Source organism: Chamaea fasciata, unplaced genomic scaffold (assembly GCF_029207755.1).
Source record: "Chamaea fasciata isolate MVZ Bird 193981 ecotype frontalis unplaced genomic scaffold, bChaFas1.0.hap1 SCAF_14, whole genome shotgun sequence".
NCBI classification, from domain to species: Eukaryota; Metazoa; Chordata; class Aves; order Passeriformes; family Sylviidae; genus Chamaea; species Chamaea fasciata.
The window spans coordinates 19,042,781-19,067,504 of record NW_027094099.1 but is presented as its reverse complement, the minus strand read 5'-3'; the positions used below and the strand labels follow the sequence as shown (position 1 = coordinate 19,067,504).

The window sequence follows — 24,724 nt, the reverse complement described above, 5'->3', positions numbered from 1 at the left end:
GCTGGCTTTACTTAGTAATAGGGGAATGTTCCCCAATTATAATACTTAATTTTCTTCAATAATTTATTGTTTATCATCACTTCTGCAAGACAGGAAGGACTTTGCTGTCCATTTCTCCTTTTGCAGTGTGTGCTAACCTTTTCAACGAGCCAAACAATAATTATAAACTATTCATATTGTGGGAGTGTTCCATTAATTTTGATAAATATTATCAACAAATCTGTGTCAGTATGTCCTAGGCCTTGTCTGAGCTGGGTTTTACACTCTCAATTCAAACTCTGCCCTCAGAAAGAAGTGGCAGAGCTGCATGAGGAAACCAGGGACTGGAAATCTTGGGTATCTGAGGGCTGGTCACTGGCTCCAAGTGAAGGGTTTGCTCTTAATCCAGACCCTGATATTACACCTGACCTCAAAATCCACACCTGAAGCTTTGCTGAGCACAAACAGAGCTGCAGGAGGCAAGCTGGACTGAAGGGGGACCAGGAAAAAGGTTAAGGAAAAACATCCCTGTGACTGAAGTGAGTCCCAGAGCAACATGCAGGGAGCGAGCTGAGGATTTAACAGCAGCTAAAACATTTAAAAAGCAGCCTGGCAAAGCTCAGCAGCCATCAGCAGTGGATAAATTCATTCCCCCCTGCCAGGGATTCACACAGAGTTACTCCCCAGACCCCACCTGGTCAGTGCCCACAATGAAAACACGTGCAAGTGACATTGTTTTAATGTCAGATGTAGAGAAAAACCCATTAATTACTCGTGTGATCCATTCCACATCACCTGAACAAAGCCCCAGCATGCCAGCCTGGCTCCAGTGCCAGGAGCTGCTCTGGGAGGGACAGGAGCTCTCCTGCATCCCCTGCTCCAGGGAATGGCTCCAGCTTGGCCAAGGAAGGGGCTGGGAGAGCAGGGAAGAACAGAAAAAGCTTTTAGCAGAGCAAATTTTGATTGCTTTTCAATCATGAGATTGACCAAATACTGGTTTAAGGAGCTTCTGTTTGAATACAGAGGGGATTCAATAATTTTTGGATGTGGTTTCATCATCTCAGCCCAATTTCTGCTGCTGCCTACAGAATGAAGAGTTTGGATCTACAGGGGGGATGAAGGAAGGTGTCCATCCCTCCCCTGCTCTAACAAAGGAGAGCTCCAAAACCTCTTTAAGCTCCTTAGGCAAAATCATTGTAATGTTTTGCATTTTCCAATATAAGGTGAGGGGAGGGGGAGGAGGAGAAGGAGGAGGAATAGGAGGAAGGCAAACATGGCTGGAAGCCACCTGTCCACCTCCTTTCATCCCTGAGCCTGGGGCTGAACCACCCCTGTTGGAATAGAGAGCAGCCAAATGGTCACTCCTTGGTGCCAGCTGGGATCACCCCCAAGGATTGTTTTCCTGGCTCAGGACTCTCTGAGAACACTTCGATTGTGGCCATGTCCCCTCCTGCCCTGGATGTGTCCCAGAACATCCCTAACGTGGGGGAGGAAGGAAGAAGGATCAGATGGCACAAGATTTTCCAGCTTCGTCCTAGCAGGGGATTCCCTTTTGCCATGGAAACACAAAAATGTCCTTTAAATCCCCTTTGTGCTGCTACAGAAATGGGAGAACAGGGGGCCTGAGTGAGGGGTCTGACCAGATAAATCATCTCCTCCAGTAAATCAGGAACTCTTAGGAGATGATCTGTGCAAAGGTGAAGTTTAAGTAAAGAATAATAAAATCCTACAGATTAACAAACAGCTATTATTGAGCCCATCCCCATTTTCTGAGCATGTACAATAAGGGCACAGATGTAATTGTACACATTTCTGATTGGGGGTATCAAATCCTGACAGGATTGCTTGGAAAATCAGCAGAACACAAGGAGTTTTCATCTGAAACGTTTCAGAATTTATGTTCAGAAAGTAAACTGGAACAGAACAGCCTAGACTTGATATTTGATTTTCAAAGGTAGGAGGTAGAAGCAGTAGTTAAGATTTTAGTTAGATTTAAGACTGGTTTTAGGTCAAGCTAAGCAGAGAACAGATTAGGACTCTCCAGAATCCCACCAATGGACAAAAAATGGAGTTAGAAATACACCCTGCAAGACTTGCTGGCTGTTTATCCAAGGAAATATTTGCTTCCAGGGGATTCTCCTTTGGCACACGCAGCTTCGGAGCCGGCGCTTGGTGGTGAAGACACCCCCAGTGAATAAAGTCACAATTATGCTGGAATTCTTTACAGCTTCCATAAAACCGCTTCAGCTTCAGAATGTAAACTTGAGAAGGGAAGGAAACATAAATTCTTAAAGAGTTACTAAATTACAGCTCGGCTCTCTCCCGTTTAACTGTTCTATCCGCAGCTGGTATGGACGGATGTTATTGTGAAGAGCACCCGTGCTATTTTTAAAGAAGCGCTTGAGCGATACTGTAAAAACGTCAATTAGTAAAATATTCATGCAGCCGGGGCGTCGGGAAGAGAGTGGCTTTTCTGACTTTTAAAAGGCGCACGGGGATGGATTGGGGCGGCGCTGGTGGCTCTCAGCCGGCTGCCATCTCGTGGCAGCTGCTGGCATGGGCTGGGGCTCGCCCAAAAACTTCAATTGCAGGGCTCTGCAACTCCTCTGTCCCGCTGGATATAGGGTTGGGAGGTGGCTGATGGCAACGCCGCGGCTCTTGTTGGAACACAGCGCATTAAAAATGAGTTGTGTTGTGTCTGGATGCTGTGGGAATTGTCCAATCCCTGCAGTTTATCCAGTGTTCCTTCACCGCTGCTGGGAAAGGCTGGGGCTGTGCAAAAGCCATCAGACTTGTGGAAAAGGTGGCTTGGGATGCTGCTTCTCCAAATTATAATGAAAATAAGTCGATGTGTTTAAATGTTCCCACTCAACCCGGTGGATTTATGTGGGTGCAGCTCCCAGCTGGGATCTGACAGTCAGCACCGGCCAAGGCTTTGCTTGGAATGATCATCGTGGAAAATAAAGTGGGAAATCAGAAGTGATTCACTCCAAATTGTGCTTCTCCACTTCCTCCCCCACACACTGAAAACGGCATCTCCGTCTCCCTGCCCCCCAGGATCAGGGCACAGGTGTAACTGAGATGGGAAGAGATTCCTGAGGCAAACAGGGAATTTTGTGGAGTCCCAGCTTTCCCTGCCCCTTGGATCTCTGTCTTCCCCCTGAGCTGTGTGACAACACACATTGTTCCTCATCCATCCTTTTCTCCTAGTGCTCCAAAGATCAACATTTTCTATAAAACACACTCGGAAAGAACTCCTGAGTATCCTGTACTTCCAGGAAATTCATCTGAGCCTCCCACCTACTGCATTCGAGTGGACACTTGTGAAACGAGTGAGCAAATGTTCCAAGGCTCTGATAGGGTTTCTTGTTTGCCAAAAAAAGCAGAACACGAGCCTTTGTGTGATGTCTCTCTCTCCCAAGACAGATGGCCTCATTAATTGCCTCCACATCCAGTTAAATTTGAAATCCTGGGCTTAAATAATGTTAAAGTTGTGGTACATGCTGATAAACAGAGGAAATGTTAAGGTAAAAATCAGCTGGGAATAAGGGAAGAAAACCAAGAGAGGAATTCTAAGGAGCCACAAGAACCACTAAATGATTTCATTTGTCCTTGTTTGTGCCAGGAAATGTCACAACCTTAATAATCCAGGAAGCATTCCTGCATTTCAGTGACCTCCTGGCTTGAGTGGAGCAATTGGCAAAACTCCCCCGGACTTCCACGGGTGAGAATGTCATCCATTAATCTTTTTACAGCAACTTCCCATGGAACTTGTCCAGTATGGCTTAGCCAGAGTTCTGATTACAGTGCCTGTGTACATCTTTTTTGGGAGTCCAATATAACTGAGGTTTGAATTGTAGAGGTCACAAACTACTGTGAGGGTGAGGCCCTGGCACAGACAAGCTGTGGCTGCCCCTGGATGTGTCCAAGGCCAAGTTGGAGGGAGTTTGGAGAAACCTGGGATAGTGGAAGGTGTTAGAATGAGGGGTTGGAATGAGATTGTTTTTAAGGTTCCGTCCTACCCAAACCATTCCATGATTCCCATGATTATCCTGATTCTCTGGTTCACCACAGCCACCCTACAGTGCTGTCAGTTACCAAAAACCTGCAAGTTCCCCAGTTCCCCAGAGTCCTAAAATCCAGGGATGTTCCCTTTTACAGCCAAACACATCCTAAACACTAAGTGAAGATTCCAGCAGAAAACAATGCCAGGAGAGTGAAAAACCAAGGAGATGCAGCAGGTCTGCATTTGATGCTGTTAGAATATCTTCAGCTCACATGCCCCAGAGTTTGGAAATTGTTTGTTCCAAAGGACAAAGCTTTCCCCTGATAGTTTTTGGAGCTGGAATTTGTCAGTCTCAGGGGGGACAGGGTGAGGTAACAGACCTGCCCCACTCACCTGCTGCTCCCTCGTTTGGGGATGGGTGAAAGCCACAAAGTCCACGGAGAAGTAGCCGAGCACTCCTTTGGATTTACAGGCCTCCCCAATTTTCAAGCAGAGAACTTTGAGGACCTCTGGATCCACGGAACGCTGTGGGATGGTGGTGCCTGAAGATCTGAGGGGCCCCTCAGCGTGGAGCTGATCGCCAGATGACACCAGAGTCACCTCCCCCGTTGGCTCTATCAGCAGATCCACCGTCACGTTGGTGACGCTGGCCGAGAAGGGGAAGGCTTCGATCACCCCACCTGGAATTCGGAAGGAATTATCTTGGAATCAAATCCACAAGGGCTGCCCTTCAGAGTGCACAGGATGGAGCCACCAGTTCCAGGGGGGATTGGAGAAACAGCAAATCAATCAGAGCAAGGGGAGCAGCAGAGCCAGGATCGTGGATCTCTTGGAGGAGAAAGGAGTTTAATTAGTGACTTTTTAGTCCCACTTCCCAAGTGGATAAATCCCACAGGTGAAATGGGCTCTGGGGTAGCAGGAGTGAATCCAGCTCAACACCAGGCCCAGAACAGCTGGGAAATGCAGTGTTGGGATTTGGGGGATGGTAACTCCTGCTGCGAGCTCATCTTGGAGACTCCCATCCATATAATGGTCTTAGATAAGAGTCTGCCTGTGGCATCCATCCACAAGAGGAATTTGGCATGGAAATAACAACTTCCAGCACGGTTTTCCATAGGAAAATCACCAGGAGAAATGCTTGGCATTCTGGATTTGCCTTTTTGTTGCCTATAATGCCACGACACAATTTGCTGGCATAAACTGCTATGTAATAAAATCAGTACTAGATGCGTTAAGTGGCATTATTTAAAAAGAAAAATACCTTCGAGGCTTTGAGTCATCCTTGTCTCTTCCATAAAGAAATCCATAAAGAAATCTGTGCATTAAATATTCTCACATTTACCTCACGTGCTGGAATTCCCCAAAACCTTTCCCCCCTTTGGTGGAGCACCCAAGGATTAATGAACTGATGCTTGTGCATTCAGAATCCAGGATTGATATGGATTAAAAGCTCGGATAGGACAAACGAATGACAGAACAGTGGCCTATAATTCATTGGCAAACGAACATTTGAAGCATAATGGAGAAATAAAAGGAGATAAATATTTAAATGGGCCCAAGACTAACAAGAATATGGCAGACAATATGGCATAATTACTCCTTCTAACACTTCCCAGCGACTTTGCAGTCTTATTTACCTTGAGTAAGAAATGTTTGGAGGAATTTTTCCCATGTAGGGAATCGTTTCTCATTGACTGGCTGTACGTGCTGTGCTAAAAGGCCCGGCAGCTCCTGGGAGATCTTCACCAAAGCTAGCTCCTGCAGAAACAAATTAAATAGAACCACAAGCAATTTTACTACAGAAATGAAAACTGCTTGTGGGGTGATTAAAAACCAGGCCTCCAACAGGCAAAAAAAAGAAAAAAAAAATGTGGTTACTGTTTACCCACAGTCAGGAAGCCTTTTTTAATTTTTCTACTTGGTCTTCTTCCCTCCTCCTGCAAACTGTCCTTCTCTAAAAGCCAATCCCCCCCACTCAGCACCGCATCTCTTGCATTATAATTTATATCAATAATTGGATCTGGCATCTGAAAATGCCTGGTACTTGGTAACTGCTTTGGGATCAATAGCAGCAGTCAATAACTTGTACATTGCTTGTATTTTGAAGCAGCATATTGAAATAGTCACTTATGCCAGCAATAGTTCTACTGCTTCTATGTTTAAGCTCTACTATCAACCCAAATACCCTTTAGCTAGGAAAAAAAAAATTGGAATAATCAAGCAAAAAGCATTTCTAAAGCAGGAGATACCCTTTTAAATCTGTAAAATATCTGCAACAAACTCCCAAGTGCCTGTGTCTTTGGTGGAATTTGATTAGTCACTCCACAGCTCAAGCAGCTTTTTTTCCTAGTTTTAAATTCTTTATTATCACACACACAGCCCAGCCCCATTAAATACAGCAAGTAACTGCTCTGCTTTTACTGCTCCCCAAAGTCCCAGATGAACAGGAGCATATAAAGTGCAAGGACCCTGACTGGATTGCTTCAGGCTCCTTTTCTTGCTGCTTCATGAGCCTCCCCCTGCTCCCCTGGGGCTCTTTCCTCTGTTTTCCATCCCCTCTCCTCAGCACCCCGTGCTGCAGCAATGACCAGCCCTCCTCTGATCCTGCCAACGTCCTCAGCCACAATCACTTCATCTCAGGCTCTGGAGGAACATGAGGAAACCTTATGGCTGACAGCTAAGAAGAAGAGCAAATAAAAAAAAATAAAAGAAAAAAAAATTAAAGCTGTTTTTCCGGAGCAGTGAGTTTGTAGAGATGGGCTTTGTCACGGAGCACGTGATGTAAAGCAACCAAAAATGCAAATTCAAAATGACTTCACTGTGATTTGCCTAGCAGAACGAGGAGGATGGAGCAAGGATTAGAATCACTGGATGCTTTGGGTGGGAAGGGAACTTAAATCCCATCCAGTTCCATGGGCAGGGACACCTCCCACTATCCCAGGCTGCTCCAAGCCCCGTCCAGCCTTGGACATCTCCAGGGACGGGGCAGCCACAGCTTCTCTGGACAACTGGGGAATCTGGGATTAACTCTGCATGCAGGAGAGCTGGATAAACCCTGCTCCTGGCTGCAGCCACCTGGAGGCTTCAGGAAAGGGATTTTCCCAGCCATGAAAAGGAGGACAATTGCTGTCCCTGCCTCACATGGAATTGAGGGGAATAAATACCTTAAAAATATTGAGGTGCTTAAATGGTGATGCTGATATGGGATATGTGGGCTCCTATCATATAATACGGAGAAAAGGATGTTCCTGACTTAAAAAATGTCACCAGAAAAGAGGTTAAAAATGGTTTTAGTCAGTGGATAGATACACTAAGCAAAAACAAAGGAGCACATAAAACATGAGCTCCAAGCTCAGAAGTTACCCAAAAACAAAGGAGCACATAAAACGGTGAAATCCAAGCCCAGAATTTACTCAAAAACAAAGGAGCACATAAAACATGAGCTCCAAGCCCAGAATTTACCCAAAAACAAAGGAGCACATAAAACATGAGCTCCAAGCTCAGATTTTACCCAACTTCAGCTCTTTACCCTGCTCATTTCCTCGGGATCTGAAGGAGGAATTTCGGTTTTGGATGGCTCAGCTGACTGAAAGAGCAGAGCAGTGAGCAAACATCCATTGGCCTTGTGTGGGTTTGTGTTTGTGCTGAATTACTGCTGAGCCAACAAGGCACAGGCTGAGGTGGCTCATGAAAATCGCCGTGGCTTTGGAGAGAGGATGCGAGCCATGATGGATGGACTGGAACTGCTGCCCCACAAATCAGCTCACAGCTGGCAGTGCATCCAGCAACACCTCTGTCACTCCCACCTCATCCCTGAGACCTGCTGACTGTGGCTGTGGAGCGATTTAAACAGAAATATAAAAGCAAACAAAAGCAAGAGGTGTGCAGTGGCTGCCTGAAAGATTTTGATAAATAACAGGGAGGAAAAAAAAAACAACAAAAAAACAGGAATCTCAGCTGGATGTGGAGGCATTTGGGAGTGCTGTGTAAGTAGCAATTAAACTGGGACACAACTTTCCAGTGCAACAATTCCCAGCTGGTTCTCCTTTCACACAGAGCTGGAGGAGCCCCCGTGGCTGGGGAAGAAACCTCCCTAACCCGGCTGCAAGATCAGGCAGAACTTCCATGGGACTTTTCCCTCTGCCTTTTGAAAGTTCTTCTTGCTCATCTAAGGTGTGGCTGCTTGAGAATGATAAATCATGGAGTCCTGGAATGGTTTGGGTTGGGAGGGAATTTAAATCCCATCCCATTCCACTTCTTCCATGGGCAGGGACACCTTTCAGTATCCCAGGTTCCAACCTAGGACACTTCCAGGGATGCAGGGGCAGCCACAGCACTGGAGAGTGTGAAGGATGTGAGCACCAAACCTGTCTGACAGAAACAAATCAGGATTTTAAACAAATAATCAATTCCAGAAAATCTGACACACTTTCCCCTGAGCTCCAAGCCAACGTGGCAGTGCTTTGAACAATGCCTGGGCAATCAGGGTGTTCACCCTTTAAGGATCAGCACCTGGAATTCTGCTTGGAGGGTTTGCTTTTGGTTTTTTTTTTGCAACTGTAAGCTCTAAAAAGGCAATAATCCTGATTATAGGGAGTTTTAGTAGGCAAATTCAAGCCTGCATCCAACATTCACTCATGAAGTCAAACCTTTTAAAAGGATCAGTGCTCAGCTGGCTAATTTCATTTAAATTGGACAGTATCTCCAGCAGAGCCTACCAATGTTTTATCTCTTGATGTGGCCCAGAACAATCCAGGACCAAAGGCTCAACAAAAACAGGGAGAATTTGCTCAAATCTTGCAGCTGATGTTTCCTAGTAGCAGTAAAAATGGGCAGCCCAAATATTGTTTACATCTCTCCAAATTGGTTTTGCACCTACATATAACAATGAAGGAGCACCAAAACCAAAAAAATTACAGCTTTTTCCCACTAAATGAGAAATAATTTAATTTCTCACCCTTCTGCAAGATGAATTTTGAAAGGTTTTCTTAGCCAGCTGCAACAAAAAAATTAGGACCAAACATGGCAGATGTTGAAGGCAGTGGTAGGAAATCTGCTGGAGACAGAGCAGTCAGCAAAGAGAAGCCTGTTGAGAAGAGAAATAAATAAATAGGAAGAAGAAATAGAAAGAGGAAGAAAGATCTGGGGAAAGAAAGAGGCTGCAGTGCAGGATGCCTAACAGCCAGGGCTTTTTAGCTAAAAACCAGATGGAACGGAAATTATTTAGACCTTGCAAGCAAATAGGGTGAAGAAAGGAACTCCAAATAAGTAAAGCTGAGTGGGCCAGAGAGGAATAAAATCAGCAGAGAGCTCCTGAGCAATGCAAAGTACCACGAGTGCTGCAGTCAATGGAGCTGTGGCAATTTATGCCACTTGGATGGCACAATGACAGTCCTACCATTTAAAAGTACATCCTTTCTCTTGTGATCACTGGAGCTGGGCTAACTTATTCCAGCCTGGATGGGAATTGGTCCAGCCCAGCTCGTTCTGATGTTGTCAGTGACACCAGCAACCATGCAAGGAGCCAGTGACTGCTGCCCAAATAACTGCCATTATTTCCTATTTTGCAAATTAAACTGATTGGACACTTTTTCTCTTCCTGATTCAGATAGGTTCACCCTGGCCAGAAGCACAATGTACCACGGTGCACAGAATAAACGGAGAGATCTGTAAAACCAGGAATGGCTGTGGAAGCAACACACTGAGCACCCTCTATCTACTCAAAGTTTGCCACCTGATTTAAAGCCCGGGCTTTTCACTGGTAACTGGCAAATTTTAAAATTAAAGAAGTGCCAATTTTGCCTTCCCCAGAGCAGGAAAAGCATGTTCCGAGCTCGGGCCCCATCATGGCAAACAGCCGTCATTACCGCCTCACACAAATGTTTTTCCTATGTAAAATTGCTTTGTAAAATATTTGCTCCATCTGCTGAAAGGCGCAAAGACAATTTTCCCTGATAGCTAATGGCCCATTTCAGCTGCCTGGCATTGAGTGGGACGCTGAACACAGAGCCCAGAAATCCTGCTCTTCCCTGGGCTCATCCTCGCTCCGAGCCGGACACGGGGCCGGGATTGCTCCCACTCGAGGGGGTTTTTGTGGGGCTGAGGCACATCTGCCACGCTTCAATAAACCCCCCAAACAGCCCCTTCCCAGACTCCCAGAACAAGGAGCTGAGTTCCCTTTCAAACCTCCAGCCCTTCAAGTGCTGTTCCTTTTTTCACACCACATGGGGCCACGGTTCTCCGGCCGGGCTGGCGCTGCCGCTCCGCAAGCTGAGGGTTTGGGCACAGAAAGATCAAGCACTTCTTTTAATTCTAAATTCAACCAGAGACACACAAAAAAACCCCCCCACAAAACCCCCCCTGTGCCCTGCTCCAAACCCCCCTCCCAACTGCTCCTTTCATTGTGCACTTTCCTATTTACCATCCATTGAAAAGCACATGTTTACACTGTGCCCTGAACTACTTCAACATCTGCTAACAGACCAATAAAAAATAAATAAACCAGGATTGTTTAGGAAGAGAGATCCTTCCTATTTCCTGCAAACACTCCGAAGCTGGCAGCAGCAATTTGCTGCCAGATCCCTGCTCGGAGAACAATCCTATGCAGGGAAAAATCAAAGATCGAATCTGTGCTGCCAAAAATCAGCCAGAAAAAGGATCCTCAAAGTGCTGCGAACTCCTCAAAGAATTCTGCTTGTTTACCCACTGAATGTTAATTTAGGATTAGGATTATTTTATTAGTTAGTTTGCTTTCTAATCCAAATAAAGATTCCAAATTGTGTCTTTTGTAAGGTGCATCCTGCATGGTCAAGGTTCCCCACATCCTCCTTCAGAGCAAAGAAGATATAATTGATCTTCACGATCTTCAAAAATCTCTCTTCAAAACAATAATCATGTATTTATTTCAAAGGCAGCACTTGTAAGTTCAGGACACTGGGATGTTAATTCTCAGCAAATGAGATCAGGAATATTTGAAGCAATTTTCCTGTATTTTAGAGAGATTTCTGCAAGTGCATTTTCCTGTATTTCAGTGAGATTTCTGCAAGTGCATTTTCCTGTATTTCACTGAGATTTCTGCAAGTGCACAAACAATTCTGATGTCCTCAGATGAAAATTATTTTCCCAATTAATTGAGCTTTCTCTGTTTCAACCTCTATAAATTTACTACACTTCCGCGGCTTGCTCTCCTTTCTGGTTTGTATCTCCAAACAAAATATTCTAATGAATTCCAAAAATGTGGTTTCAGAAAGAAAAAAAAAAACAAACCTTCCACAGAAAACCCACAGTCACTTCCCAGGAATTTTATGGAAATTGCTGTAATGCTAGAGGAATTGTCAGACAAAACCTGCATTGTTTTTCACAAACAACACACACTTAAACTCCTTTTATTCCCAGAGTTGCCTATGTGTTACTTTTTGGATTTTAGCAAAACAAACATTTTTAAAATAATCCAAGCAGGCATTTTATTGGCTGCACCGACATTAAGGCATTTCAGATTTCTTTAGTGCTCTTGCTTTATCCTCTCCTTCCCCACTGTTATTGCTACAAACTGGCACTTAAATTCAATTGATTCAAAATATTCTGGATCCATATGGCCTCAAAACCCTGGAGCTGAAGTTCTGATATTGCCTCACTGCTGTTTTCTAGCATTTGCCTCTCCTCCAGTCCCCAGATGGTGGAAGTAACATTTAAACCTCCTTTTCCTCTGCCTTGTACAATAGACCTTGGCACCATTTCAACTGTTTACTCCGGTAATTAACAGCACTGATACCACAACAATTACAACTCCTACAATCTTAGCACAATAATGCTATGAATTAGTGAGAGCTAATGGCTGGAAGGTATAGTGGTTCCAGACTGCGAGATCTGTGCATTTTTCGAATAAAATAAAAGGTAGGAACAGCACGCTGGCGGTAGACAATGATTACCTAGTAATTAGTTTACACAAAGCTTCCTATTTAATGGCAAAACGCTGTAATTAACGCGTGACAGAAAATCAAAGGGTACTTTGTAAGCATATGAAAAATTAACACTGCAGGCCTATAGCTTTATGTACTGATTAGGAGCATATTAAATCAATAGGACACACAGCCCAACAGCTTGCAGAGCCCCTGCTTGTGGTTCAGGGATGATATCCCGCATTTCCCCAAGCCCAGGGAGACAATTCTGGCTTTGTTTCACCTCACAGTTGCTCATCACGTGCAGATAATCCTCATAAACTAAGGGTTGTTTGCAGGTACAGTGAATATTTCAGTTATTTGGAATAATTGCTGTGCTCACACTAAGAAACCTTCAACAGCACTACTCCTTTTCCATCACTGATCTCTTCCTGAAGTCTTTGGGCTCCTTTTCTTTCCCCATTAAACATGAGATCAGTCAGAAGAAATGTTTGAAATGCATTTTCTGGGGATCTGTCAGAGTTTCTGGCCCTCTTCAGGCTGGAAAAATACCCACACCTGCAATTCCACGTGCTCCTTAAGAACCCCCTCCGTGGGCTTTAGGTGTTACACTAAGATCAATTAATAAAAAAAATCAGGAAAAAAAAAAAAAGCAGTGTTAAGGAAGCTCTGTGTTCAAAGGAGGTCAGAAAGGAGGGTGCTGGCAGTGGCAGGTTTCTGAAATTACGTTTTTGATGGATTGGTTTTATCCTGATTTCTTTGCAAACACATCCTACCCTGAATTCCTGAACTCAGTAAAGAAATAAGATGTGGAAACTCCAGGTAGTGCATGGAATTCATCCAAGCAGAACACAATCTGCTCCCCATTATTCCTGATTCCCAGCTAATCCCAAAATTCTTCTGTTACTTAGTACAGGACTTTTACAAGCTGACCCCAAAAATGATTCATTTAAAGGAACATCCAAGCATTTTGCATTCCTATTTTCCAACAGCAAACAATGCAAAATCCTGCAAGCAGCATCCAGATCTTGTTTTAGGTGATTCAGACCAAAAGTCGCCCAGATTTTGTCACCTTTTGGAAAAATTCTGATTTCCTCACTGTAAGAAATTAACTGAATTATAGCCTGTAAGGGAAGAGACAAAATCCTCTGACTCAACTGGAGGAGTAAAACTCAAACATTTTTCTAACAGGGGCTGCTCGAGTGCATGAAATCCTTTTTTTTTTCCCCTGTGACAGATATTTAATGGAGAGTTTTGAAATGGTTAGATAGCTTTCATCAGTTTTAAGGACTTACTCAGTATTTGTTGCTTGTTTTTCTCTGTCTTGTCCTATCCCTGGATTTTCAGCTCTTCTTTATCCCATTTTTTTTGTCTCCAGCCTGATCTTTGTTATTTTCAGACTTGCTGCTAGATAAACTCACATCATGTTGTTGGTCCTGGCGGTTAATTAAGTCACAGGGTAATAAAAGATCATTCTAAAATTAATTTCAGTAGTAATTTAATCTAGTGATTTACTACAGCTCCACAGTTGTACAGGAGGATGGGATCCTGCAGTCCTGTGCTATTTATATAAAAGGGAATTGTGAAAAGAAGAAAAAAGGCAATGCCAACAGGAAGGTGATGTTCTCTTTGTCCTAAAAGGGAAGAGCTTGAGGAGTTTGAGTCCTAAGAAAAAGGAAAATATGAGGACAGAGTGAGCCAATCCATTCCTTGGATACTCTCCCAGCCTCCAACAAGTCAGAATCCCCCTAAGCCAGAGATTGTGTCAGCAGTAACCAGAATTTTCCACAAATTTAGGGTCTCCCAGCAAGGGTCCATGAAAGTTTGGGTGAGATTTTCCAGCTGCTGACTTTGAGCAGGAGTGAGATGCCATATTAATAAGGATATTATGGGTATACTTATCTAGATATTCCAAACAATTATCCACTTATTCTTACAGCAGCAAAACCACTTCTTGTGCTATGCATGGACTGACTGAAGTTTGAATTAGTACAGAAAACTTGAAGATGTTAAACATGAATTTATTTGTTCCCTACAACCATCATTCACCCTACAATTAATCTGATTAGGAGACTCAGTATTTATTAATTTTTCTTTTTTTTTTTTTTTTGGTGCACAACTAGGGCCATGCCCTGATGTTGTTTTCCACTCTGGAAGATGTCTCCACAAACAACCCCACAAGTGCCCAAATGTCCAGCAGCTCTCTGGACACTGCGCCATTGGATTCTGGGATTCTCAGGATGAAACTTCTCTGCTGCCAGACTTGAGCAGTGCACAGGAGGCTGATGGACTTCGGGACGTTTTGCAGTTTATGAATTCAACCCTTCCTGCGGTCGCAAATTAATTGTTCAGATAACTCAGAGGCTGCACTAAGTTAACAAGGTGAAATCCATCCATAATCCTGTCACGCACTTGGGGTCTGCCCCAATGTTGCGTTTGCAATGAGGAATCAAAAATCAGCCTCATTTTTAGCTGGAATAGATCTTTACACAGTCCAAACTCACCAAGTCCATTATTTTTAATCTGTTGCCTACTCCACGCCACTGAGGAAAATCTGGGCGGCGTGTCTTGAACTGCTATGCAAATGATGCCATTTGTAAGTATTACCATAATTTAGTGCTTACAGTCATGTTCTCATTTCTAATAATTCCGTTCCAGAATGGAGAGGCTTTTCACTGTGCTCCTAGCCTGCAGGATAGTCTTTCATCAAGAAGCTGAATTTTTTAATAACCTGCCAGCATCCGTTTGTGTGTGGCAGCCGCCGCCGTGACACGACGTCTTCATTATCAAAGGAAACCAGGTCCCCACACTGCACCGGGACATTAAAGCACAAACTCCTGCTTTGATGTTTAAATGTGGATCATTACAATGGTGTTTCCCTGACAAAGGAGCCTTTTAATCCTCTGCTCTCCGTGCTGAGGCTCGGGGAGGCTGCAATTCCTCATTTCAAAAGAGGGTAAACGCGGGAGGCAGGGAAATCTGAGCAGACGTTCAAGGTGTTCAAAACGGCAGCAAGTTGCACACTTTGGAATGGCAGAAAGGTTTGGATGGGGAGGGATTTTTAGGATCATCCCATTCCCATGCCATGGGCAGGGACACCTTTCTCTGTCCCAGGCTGCTCCAAGCCCCAATGTCCAGCCTGACCTTGGACACTTCAGGGATGAGGAACCCAGAGCTCCTCTGGACAAGACTCTGCCAAAACCCACTTCAGTCTTAGCCTGGATTTCTCTGCTGGCTCTGGGAAATGAGATCAAACTCATTCCATGTGTATTTCCCAACTTCCAACATGCGTTTGTATTTGAGGGTTTCTCCACTGGTTGTATCCGAGCTCGAGGCAAACGGAGTAAAAAGGAAAACCAAAGGAAGTCAGGGCTCACTGTGTCCCTCATGCAGAAGCACTTAGGAAAAGAATTAAAAAGGCACAGAAACAGGGAATGCCACTGAGATCAGGGATTTAGACCAGCAAAGAACTGGAGCTGGTCACTCCTGATTCTGTCCTGACTCCTGGGAGCAGGACCTGGACACATCCTGAGCTTTGTGTCCCACTGGGATGGATTTTCAGGGCTCTGCTTCAACCCTGCCTGACTTGCAGATCGGGGAAATTATCCCTCCAGCTTTGTACCAGGAGCTCTGTTTTCTAATGTGGAATTGTTTCGTATCTGTCAAACGCAGCAGAACCGTAATCAGCCCGATTTGAAATTTTAGTGTACAATATAATTCAATCAACCCCAAATTTCAAACCCCTTTTGATTGAATTAAAAAAAAAAATCAGAGGAGCTATAACGAGTAGTTTATGTAAATGAAACAATTTTTTCTGGATACATTCCTTCTGGCTTTAAAACCATTACATTAGGAATGAATTTGGCAAGATATAGAGAAATATCAAATGCTTATTGAAATTAACGCATTTAAATACCAATGAATATTTAAACTACGAATAGTTCTTGGAATGCCACAATAAGGAAGGGTGGTTTCATATGGATTTTTTCTGCAGTTAAAATGTATCATCTTCCAGCCTCTCAGTCCCAGGGATTCTCAGGAATCCAGGAGTGCCTGAGTTCATGCCCTAACGTTTCCCATAGTTAGATTTTTACAGATGGCTCTCCTTACCTAAACACCTCTGGAAATGAAACTTGCAGGAGTTTAATAACCACCAAGACCTCAAGTGTTGTCTCATACAGGTTTAAAATTTATTAGTGAGGCAAAACATCCAGGAAAAAAAAATTTCCATAGCAAACCAGCTGAAAAAGCAATCAGTTTGTATGATTTCAAATTAGTGGTGGTCAGCTATTTTAATCTCAATCCATCTTTGTTTCAATAATTCCAAATTTCTCCGGAGAGATTAAGCTGTGCTGCCTATGAACTTTGCTTTGTATGTCCTCACTTGAGCTAAAAAAAAAAAAATGTATAAAATTTATACCAAAAAATGCATAAAACCTGCCCATTATTGCACAGGAAGTGTTACGACACAACTCATTCCACAGTCGGCTGCCAGGCATTCCTCGGTGTTTTTGGAACATTTCCCCGTTTTATTTGAATTACTGCTGCCGATTGCTTTGTGAAGCTGGGCTGGGCTGTGAAATCAACATTTACCTGCAGATGAAGGCTCAGGGAAGAGATTTCCAGCGAGGAGGGACCTGAGGGGAACATGAAAGAGCCAAGACAACAAAGGTGCAATTTGTTACTCACACGAGCCTGGCTGTCACTCCACCCCTCAGGGCCGTGTCCCTGCCGTTCCCTCTGGATCCAGGGGTAGCATTCCAGGTGGGAAATGACATCACAGAAGGCAGTGCCGTTCCCTCCACGCTCATCATCCACCTTGAAGAGCCAGCGCTGCACTTCCAAATTATCCAGGACCAGTCGGCTGAGAGCGCGGAGCAGCTGCAGAGCAAGGGACACAAAATCTTTTGCACTGGGACAGCCCCAAAAATGCTCCTCACGCTTCCAGCTCCCAAATATTTAGGCTTTATTTCCAAAATTTCATTTAGAAATTTCGTTCTTTCTAAAATTTCATCTCATAGTTCTAAATTTCATTTTTCTTTTCTGAATACGGTTTCATTTTCTCAGAGGTGTTGGTGTTGTCACAGCTGGTTGGGCACGGATTGAAAGCAACCTTTGAAGACTCCAAGGTCTTCATCCCTGTTTTCTGCACAGAGAAATTTGCCTGCCCAGGTGTTCGGGTTGTTGTTTTTTTTTTGTTGTCTGAGGTTTTGGATCACCAGAACTGCTCCACAAACGTTTGTGACAGGGAGCAACGTGGGATGGACGATGTTATTTGCAAAAATGTGCCAGGGTAACACCAGCCAAAACAGCTGGGAAATTTTCCTACATGGAGAGTGCATTCCGTGGTTATAAATGCACGGAGGAGGTACCAGGCAGGCTTTATAAAAATGCTAATTATTTATTTGTGTATGTACACAGATTTAAATGGCTTTCAAATGCCTTTTGCCCAGCTGGTGCAGGATGCAATTAGCTTCTTAGAAACTGCAAATGACTTTGAACCTGGTGAAAGTATTCTCAGATCTTGTTGCGTTGGCTGGAGTCTTCTACATTTTACAGAGTAATTTGAGGGATTTTTTGTTTCTTTTTGTGTTGGTTTTTTTGGTGCTTTTTTTTTTTTAAAGATTGACCTAAAATACAATTACATGTGTTCCATTTGTGGCTTTTGAGAAGCACATAAATGTGTTTTTCTTGAGGGCTCCCCCTACAGTAATGAAAAGGATCAATAATCCTGTAAGGACTGTACCAATCACAAAGAATTATGTGCTATCTTTAAGTGAAAATTGAATTGTGCTTTACCATGGTGTCACCTCACTTTGATTATTTAACCTAAAATGTCAATATTTCATACCAGCAAACAACAGAAGGAGAAATTCCATAACCCTGTAGGATGAACCAGAAGTATTGTTAAATAATTTACGTGAATCAAATAAATCAAACAGCTCTTTTGCAGGTCATTGATCATATATTTATTTCATCCACTGGAGAAAGTTGCAATGGATTTGTGTAGCTTAGATTGTTCAGTGCTAAAGGTGATTAATAAAAACCAAAGCAATGTGAAAAGCCTCTTGGAGAAGCAGGAGCACCTACAGAAAACCTTAGCAATGATTACTTCCCTGGATGAGAAGTAACACCATCACAAAAATGGTGTTTTTTTAAAAAATAAATACTTAGACATATAATTGTAAATTGCAAAATCAGCTTAGAGAGTAAAATACTGAGAAACTGCCTGCAAAATAAACACTTACAATGAAAGTACAGGAACCTCTGGTGCCTTGTAATTTTAGTTCAACAGGATTTTGTGATTTTCCTACTGGTCATGGCAAGGAGAGAGATGAATGTGGCAATGACAGGCTGGGTACAAAGTAAAACTGCAAAGATGCTTAGGAAGCCTCAGCTGGAATAGGCTGATTGAGGAGATTTCTTCCCCCTAGAAAAGATTTTTGGAAAATGTGCATCTTCAGTCCCTGGTAAAATGGATTTATTCCATGACTTCACCCATGAGGCAGCAGCACAAACGGTCTCAAATATTGGACCAAACACTTTTTTATTCTCAAGCCCATGAAGAACCCCAGAGTAATTGTGTTCCTTCCTGCTTTGGGCTGCATTTAATTGAGCCAAAAAAAGACCCAACCTCACCCACGACTTGATCAAACCCATGAGGGTTTGGGAGCTACTATTGGAAAAATAGTTGGGAGTTCCTATTGGAAAAATAACCCAGCATCCAGAGAAAAAATCTGCTATGACTGTCAAAGTTCAGTTAAAAAAGAGAAAAAAAAAAGAGCAAAAAGACCAACAGGGCTTCAAGCAAAGTCCCTGAATGTGCCACAGAAATCAAATCCCAGCCAAGACATTGTAGGTTTAATATTTACAATATAAAACTGTTATTCTCTGTGAAAAGTCTCCACTGCACTGCAGCATTTTCAGAAACACTGACCACACTGTACAATAATTAGAACATGTTTTAGCACATGGATTTAAACCTGACTTGACAGACTTGGACCTAATATTTCTTCATTATTAATTATTATTCTGGAAGTTATGTCTTTTGTATTATTGGAGCCAATATTTATGTATTATTCAGATGTGTTTAATAATTAATATTTACAGTATAAATTCTTATCCATTGATGAGGCTGTCATCAATGGAGTCATTGGAATGCCACAAATGCTCATCCCATGAGCTCACCTGCTCCCTGCTGTGGATGTCCCACTCTCCAGGAGGGGTTGGCACTCCAGCACTGGCAAAGATCCTCTTGCTGCCTGACTTGGTGCTGTAGAGCTGAGCCACTGCAGGCTCTGAGCCCAAAAGTGGCACCTGGAGCTCCTCAGCCACAGCCAAATCGTCCAGGTGAGGAAATCCCCCAACCAGGTAGGCATCCCTGCCCTGCAGCAGCACCTGCAGCCTCTGCAGTGTCCTGGGGCTGTACCTGAGCACAGTGGCCAGGCACATGTGATGCTCCTGTAAAAAAACAACATTTATTCTTAGAAAAAAGTGCTTTTTTTTTTTTTCTCTTTCTGGTTTTTTTTTTTCCTCCCCCTGATTCCTAATGTTGCCCACAATAAATACATTATTAATAGCTGGCTGGGTTATGACCCATCCTGTAGCTTAGCAGTTTAAATTGATAAAAGCTGTTGGGGTGAGGCTCCATAATCGTGCACATCTTTAGTGGGTTGGGAATGGCCTCATTGGGAATAGAACTAATTACTCCACATCTGTATTTATTTGATCCATGTGGAATTATCCTTCTGTCAGTCGGCAGAGAGGCTGGTGGCCTTTGGATAATAGTGATTCATCTCAGCAACACTCCTGGCGTGGTTTAACTCCAGAGCTCCTAAAAATCAATAAAAAAATGAAGAATTCCTCTCCCCCTCCCCATAGCAGGGAATGTATTTCACATACAGTTCAGTGGTATTTGAAGTGATTCTCTGAGAATAAAACACTTTGATTTACAAAAGCTTCCAGTGCTTACAGTAAATTACTGAGCATGCACATTTCCATTCCACGGGGGCTCTGATAGCTGATCTAAAGGACCACTTAAGGACAGGGGAGCAGTTTTGTAGTAGTTTTGTTGTTTTTGTTTTTGTTTTTTTTTTTGCTTAAAATACAAGGCTTCCAACTTTTTGGAAGGAATTTCTCATTTCTTAAAAAAAAAAAAAATCAATTGCTGAACAAGCAGCTCATGACATATCCTATAAGCTCTGAATTTAAATTAAGAATATCACTCCTGGCAGGTGAAACTTCAAAAATGTTTTAAACAACACATCCCACGCATGGCCTGCATATATTCCTATTATTTTCCCAAAAATATACGCTGAGGAGGAGACAGGGATGGAGAAACGGCACAAGAGAAATCCACTGCAATAAACAGCCATGAACAAACAATGATCCCAACAAGAAGGAAATCATCTTTCTATTGAGATTTCACCTCATTTAGGCCTCTGGAAAGTATCCCTATATTTTCAGGATAATGAAAATCTTGGATTTTCCAGGGATTTCCAGCATTGAAGAACACAGGACATTTTCCTTCCAAGTCCTGGATGCTCATTGCCAGGGACTGAAGGAGAAATCCTGATTTCATTGCTTGGAAAGGGGGATGATGCTGGAAAACAACACAAGGAATCCCCTTCTGTCAGTCCTTGGTGCTTCCTCACACCAACCACAGCTCCAGAATGTGCCCAAATCTCTCTGTAAAGGAGTTGGACACACTGCAAGGACAGCAGGAATGGGACATTCCCCAAAGTTCCAGCGGAAAAAAAAGAGAATTACAGAAGTTTAAGGCTGAAATGAACAACAAAACAAGTGACCTGGAGCCCTTTTCCTTGCATCAGTTTTAAAGCTTTTAAAGTTAAACATTTCAAGTTCCTGATCCATGGATTTTCCCTTTACCTGAGCACTGGTCCAAAAGCAGGGAGCTGCTCCATCCCAGAGTTCTGGATGCAGGGAACAGGATCAATTCCCAGCCTGGGGCCAGAGGGGGATTGTAGGGAGGAGATTTGCTTTGTGTCCCTCAATAATGGATTTTACAGTTAATTAAGGAGGTCAGGCTGTAAAAGCTGCTTCATTCCTGCTTCTTGAGAGTGCCAGAGCTGCTGCCAGGATATGTGGAAGTGTGAGGGAAAAGCAGAACTGAGGGATTCCAGCAGGAACAGGAGATATGGGATTAAACCAAAACTCTTGGCTCTCAAACCTGTTGATTTTTGGTTTGTGTTCACCTTCCCAAGGTCCCAGATGTGACCTTGGCATCAGGATCAGCAGGAGAGCAAAGCTGCCTCCACACCTCAAGTGGAGGATCAGGGCCAGCTGTGCCTTTTCCACACATTTTCCTTGCATCCACTTCCACCAAAAGAGCCGGGGAGACGTGCAAGGCTGATTTGTGCTCCTGGAATTGCTAAAAGGAGCCCTCTGAAGTGGCCTTCAAGCCACACTTTCATTGATTGGGAATAAATTTCGATCCATTAGGTGCAATAAAAGCTCTTTATTCAATAACCCAGGAGAAAGATCCTTTAAAAAAACCTATAAAGCTCAAACCCAAACGGTCACTGAAGCCAAAGGATGACCAGGAGCAGTTCTGAGCAGATTCCTCTCCACACAGAGGAGAAATTCATTAAAAATGTGAATTATTTTATGGTAAAGAACAGATGTTTAATGAAAACAAGGTAGATTTTGCACATTAACAAGTGTATGGCACTAAAGGGCCATGGGTTACCTCAACCTGCTTCACCTAAAATCTGGTGTTGCCCATTCTCCTAACAGATTTTGGCATTACTACATAGCTGGGAGTTACTATTGGAAAAATTACTCAGCATCCAGAGAAAAAAACCTTCTGTGACTGTCAAAGTTCAGTTAAAAAAAAGAAAAAAAAGAGCAAAGACTTAAAGCAAAGTCCCTGAATGTGCCACAAAGTTTGATAAAAATGAAATCCCAGCCAAGACGCCGTAGGTTTAATATTTATAATATAAAACTGTTATTCACTGTGAAAAGTCTCCACTGCACTGCAGCATTCTCAGAAACACTGACCACACTGTACAATAATTAGAACATGGATTTAAACCTGACTTGACAGGTTTGGGACTAATATTTCCCTATATTTAATTATTCCTCTGGAAGTTATCCCTTTTGTATTACTGGAGCTAATATTTATCTATTATTCTGATCTGTTTGAAACTCCTGCTTCTGTATTATTACCTAACTTTGTTTAAGCCTTGCTCTTTTAAGGAGCTCTGCACTGGATTGAGTTGCGAGAACCACGGCAAACACAGGAATGATTGAATGCTGGGCTAGCCAGAGATAAAGTTTGAGTAATAAGAATGGTTTATTGCTATGATTTGCTTAGAGATATAAATCTATCAAGTTCCCAGTCCCAAGCACAGAGTCAGAAGGGACAAGAGCCTACAAATAGCCAATCTAGGACTATCTCAAGCAAGTCCATAAAGCTAAACCAGGATATTTATTTCCAATGCTCTAACTAGTAGTCTAATCAGTAAAGCCCTTAAACTTGCAATAATATTTCACTGATGTGTACCAGAGCGTTGCAAGTTATAAAATTTCCAATTTAATTTTACTGCATCCCTCAAGCTGTAGCAATTAGAAGACAAACTCACGGGGAAGCTGTTTATAGCTTCAGGGGTGAGAATTTTGAACCTGTCCTGCAGGTCAGCCATGTCCTGGGGGTTCCCAGATCTAACAGCTGCCTGCAGACCCAGGAGTTTATGGTAATACTGCAGTAACTCCTCACTCAGAGCAAGGGGGCAGATGTAGATGACGTCCACGTTGGCATCTGAAACAAAAGGGGCACAGTGTTCACTGCTGGGAGAAAGGTGCAACATTCCCAACATGATCCCAGCGTTCTCTGCTCACCAACAGCTTTCTAAACAACAACAAAAAGCACCGGGAAGAAATAAAAATGAGGTTTAATTCCCACATCTTAGTGTTTTTGGTTTTGTTTTGTTGTTTTTTTGTTTGTTTTTTTTTTTTTTCTGCTGGGCTTCAGCATTTCTCTGAAGACAAGTCAGCAAGGCAAAGGAAGAGCTGCTTCCTTGGGATTCAATCTGCAGAACATATTTAGGGCAGGATTTGGGAAGTGGTGCAGGGGGATTTTCTGAGCCTGACTCCCAGAAACATCAATGGGAATTGAGCTGCTTTAAAAACATATCCCATCAGAGGCAGTAAATGATAAAAACTGAGCCATTCAGTTGAGAAAGCTGAGGAAATTGCAATTTTCTACGCTGCCTGGATTTTCCAAGGGCTGTTCCCAGCCCTGTGCTGTCCACACAAAAGCTCACAGTGGGGGATCATTAATAACCATGGGCAGTGTGCAGGGCAGCCACTCCAGCACAGGGAGGAAATCTGCTTTTCCTCATGGAAAACAGCTTGGCCTCAAGGGCTGTGTCCACACAGAAGGGGAAAAAAAAAAAAATAAATCTGTAATACAGGCGGTTTTGGAGAATTTTAACCACTCCGTTCTGCTAAAATATTAATGTTAATAGATGAGCTAATGAATTAATGGGCCTTGAAGCATTAATAGGCAAAGAGCACTCCAAGATTTTGATCCCAATCAGTGGGAAGCCTTTCATTGTTTGATTGTGCATGAATGCCAGGGAGAAGTGCTAGTCCACGGAATGACTGCAGCAAAGCAAGGATTGGATAAGGAAACCCGGAGCCAAATGTAAGGAATGAGAGATCCCCTTGCTTGACTTGGTTCTGCCAGAGCTGCAGGGAAATAATCCACATTAAAAACGTGAGGCCAGAACTCACATTTAGCACGTGAAGTACCACAGAGCCCACAAGCAGAGTCTGTATGTAATTATTTATCAGATAACTTTTAAAAATAACTAATAGGAGAGTTCAGCACCATTCACCAGTCAATACTCAAGTGAAAAACTGACAGCTCAAGTGAATTTGGGGAATAAAAAGCTGCAGCACATTTTACTGCTGTAGCACTGCCCTATAAAGAGAGATAAAGTCTCCTTAGGACACAGTGGGGCTCCAGGGACAGCTTAACTCACAGGAGGTCACAACCAGCATGGAAATCCTCTGCTTTTCTAAAGAAAAACCAAACCAAAATGGAAAATCTCACTGCTCCTCTGCCAGGCACAGGTAAAGCACCTGATCCAGTTCATAATTTAGTTCATATTTCACTGGTTTGTATCTTCCTCGTGGTCTGTTTTACAGCAGAACCAATTGTCACGTTCAGAAATGAGGAAAAAGAAAATCTGTTTAATGTGTGACTTTGTCCCTTTAAGTTTCTATCATTTAAGAGCCAAAAAAAACCCCACCCCACATTAAAAAAATGAAAAAAACGAAACAGTGCAGTGGAAAAAAACCCAATATTAGTGCCTAGATAATATATAAATGCAATTACATTATTATTTTAGGCAACTGTAAATTTCTGGGTCTAATATATTTTTTGTTCCGAACTTGCTAAATGGCATTTATAAAATAATCATGATCCTGAAATATACATGAATCATGTAAAATATGTCATTCCAGGGAGCCAATGAAGTTGGTCACTGCTAAATAATATCCTTCCCTGCTTTGCTTAAAAGAAGCCTGTTAAGGAAAACAAAAAACAAAACAACTTTTTAAACAGATGCCTTTTGCCTCATTTGCTGATTCAAAAGGGGAAAAAAATCGGTTTAAATAAGGGCTTGGTCTTTTGCAGCACATCTTTCTCTCCCTGTGAGCCTGAATGAGCAGTGACAGAACGAGCTCCCTCATTTTTAGAACACTGAACACTTTGTGGTGCTCAGCAGCTCACAGGATGAGGCTGCTGCACCTCAGCAGCACAGAAGTACAAGCAGGCAGCAGGATTTTTTTTATGGATAGCACAGGCAGGAAA

General features: G+C 43.0%; 1 protein-coding gene across 1 annotated transcript in view; it reads right to left on the bottom strand.

The window, feature by feature from the left end:
• IQCH (IQ motif containing H) overlaps positions 1-24,724 on the bottom strand; it is a 63,379-nt gene that overhangs the window by 8,710 nt on the left and 29,945 nt on the right. Inside the window, exons 14-18 of the mRNA XM_066196649.1 lie at positions 22,488-22,663; positions 19,072-19,344; positions 16,573-16,764; positions 5,623-5,743; positions 4,379-4,665 (exon numbers count right to left, since the gene is read on the bottom strand). Of these exons, the coding sequence (XP_066052746.1) occupies positions 4,379-4,665; positions 5,623-5,743; positions 16,573-16,764; positions 19,072-19,344; positions 22,488-22,663 (1,049 nt within the window). The remainder of the gene's footprint in view (positions 1-4,378; positions 4,666-5,622; positions 5,744-16,572; positions 16,765-19,071; positions 19,345-22,487; positions 22,664-24,724) is intronic.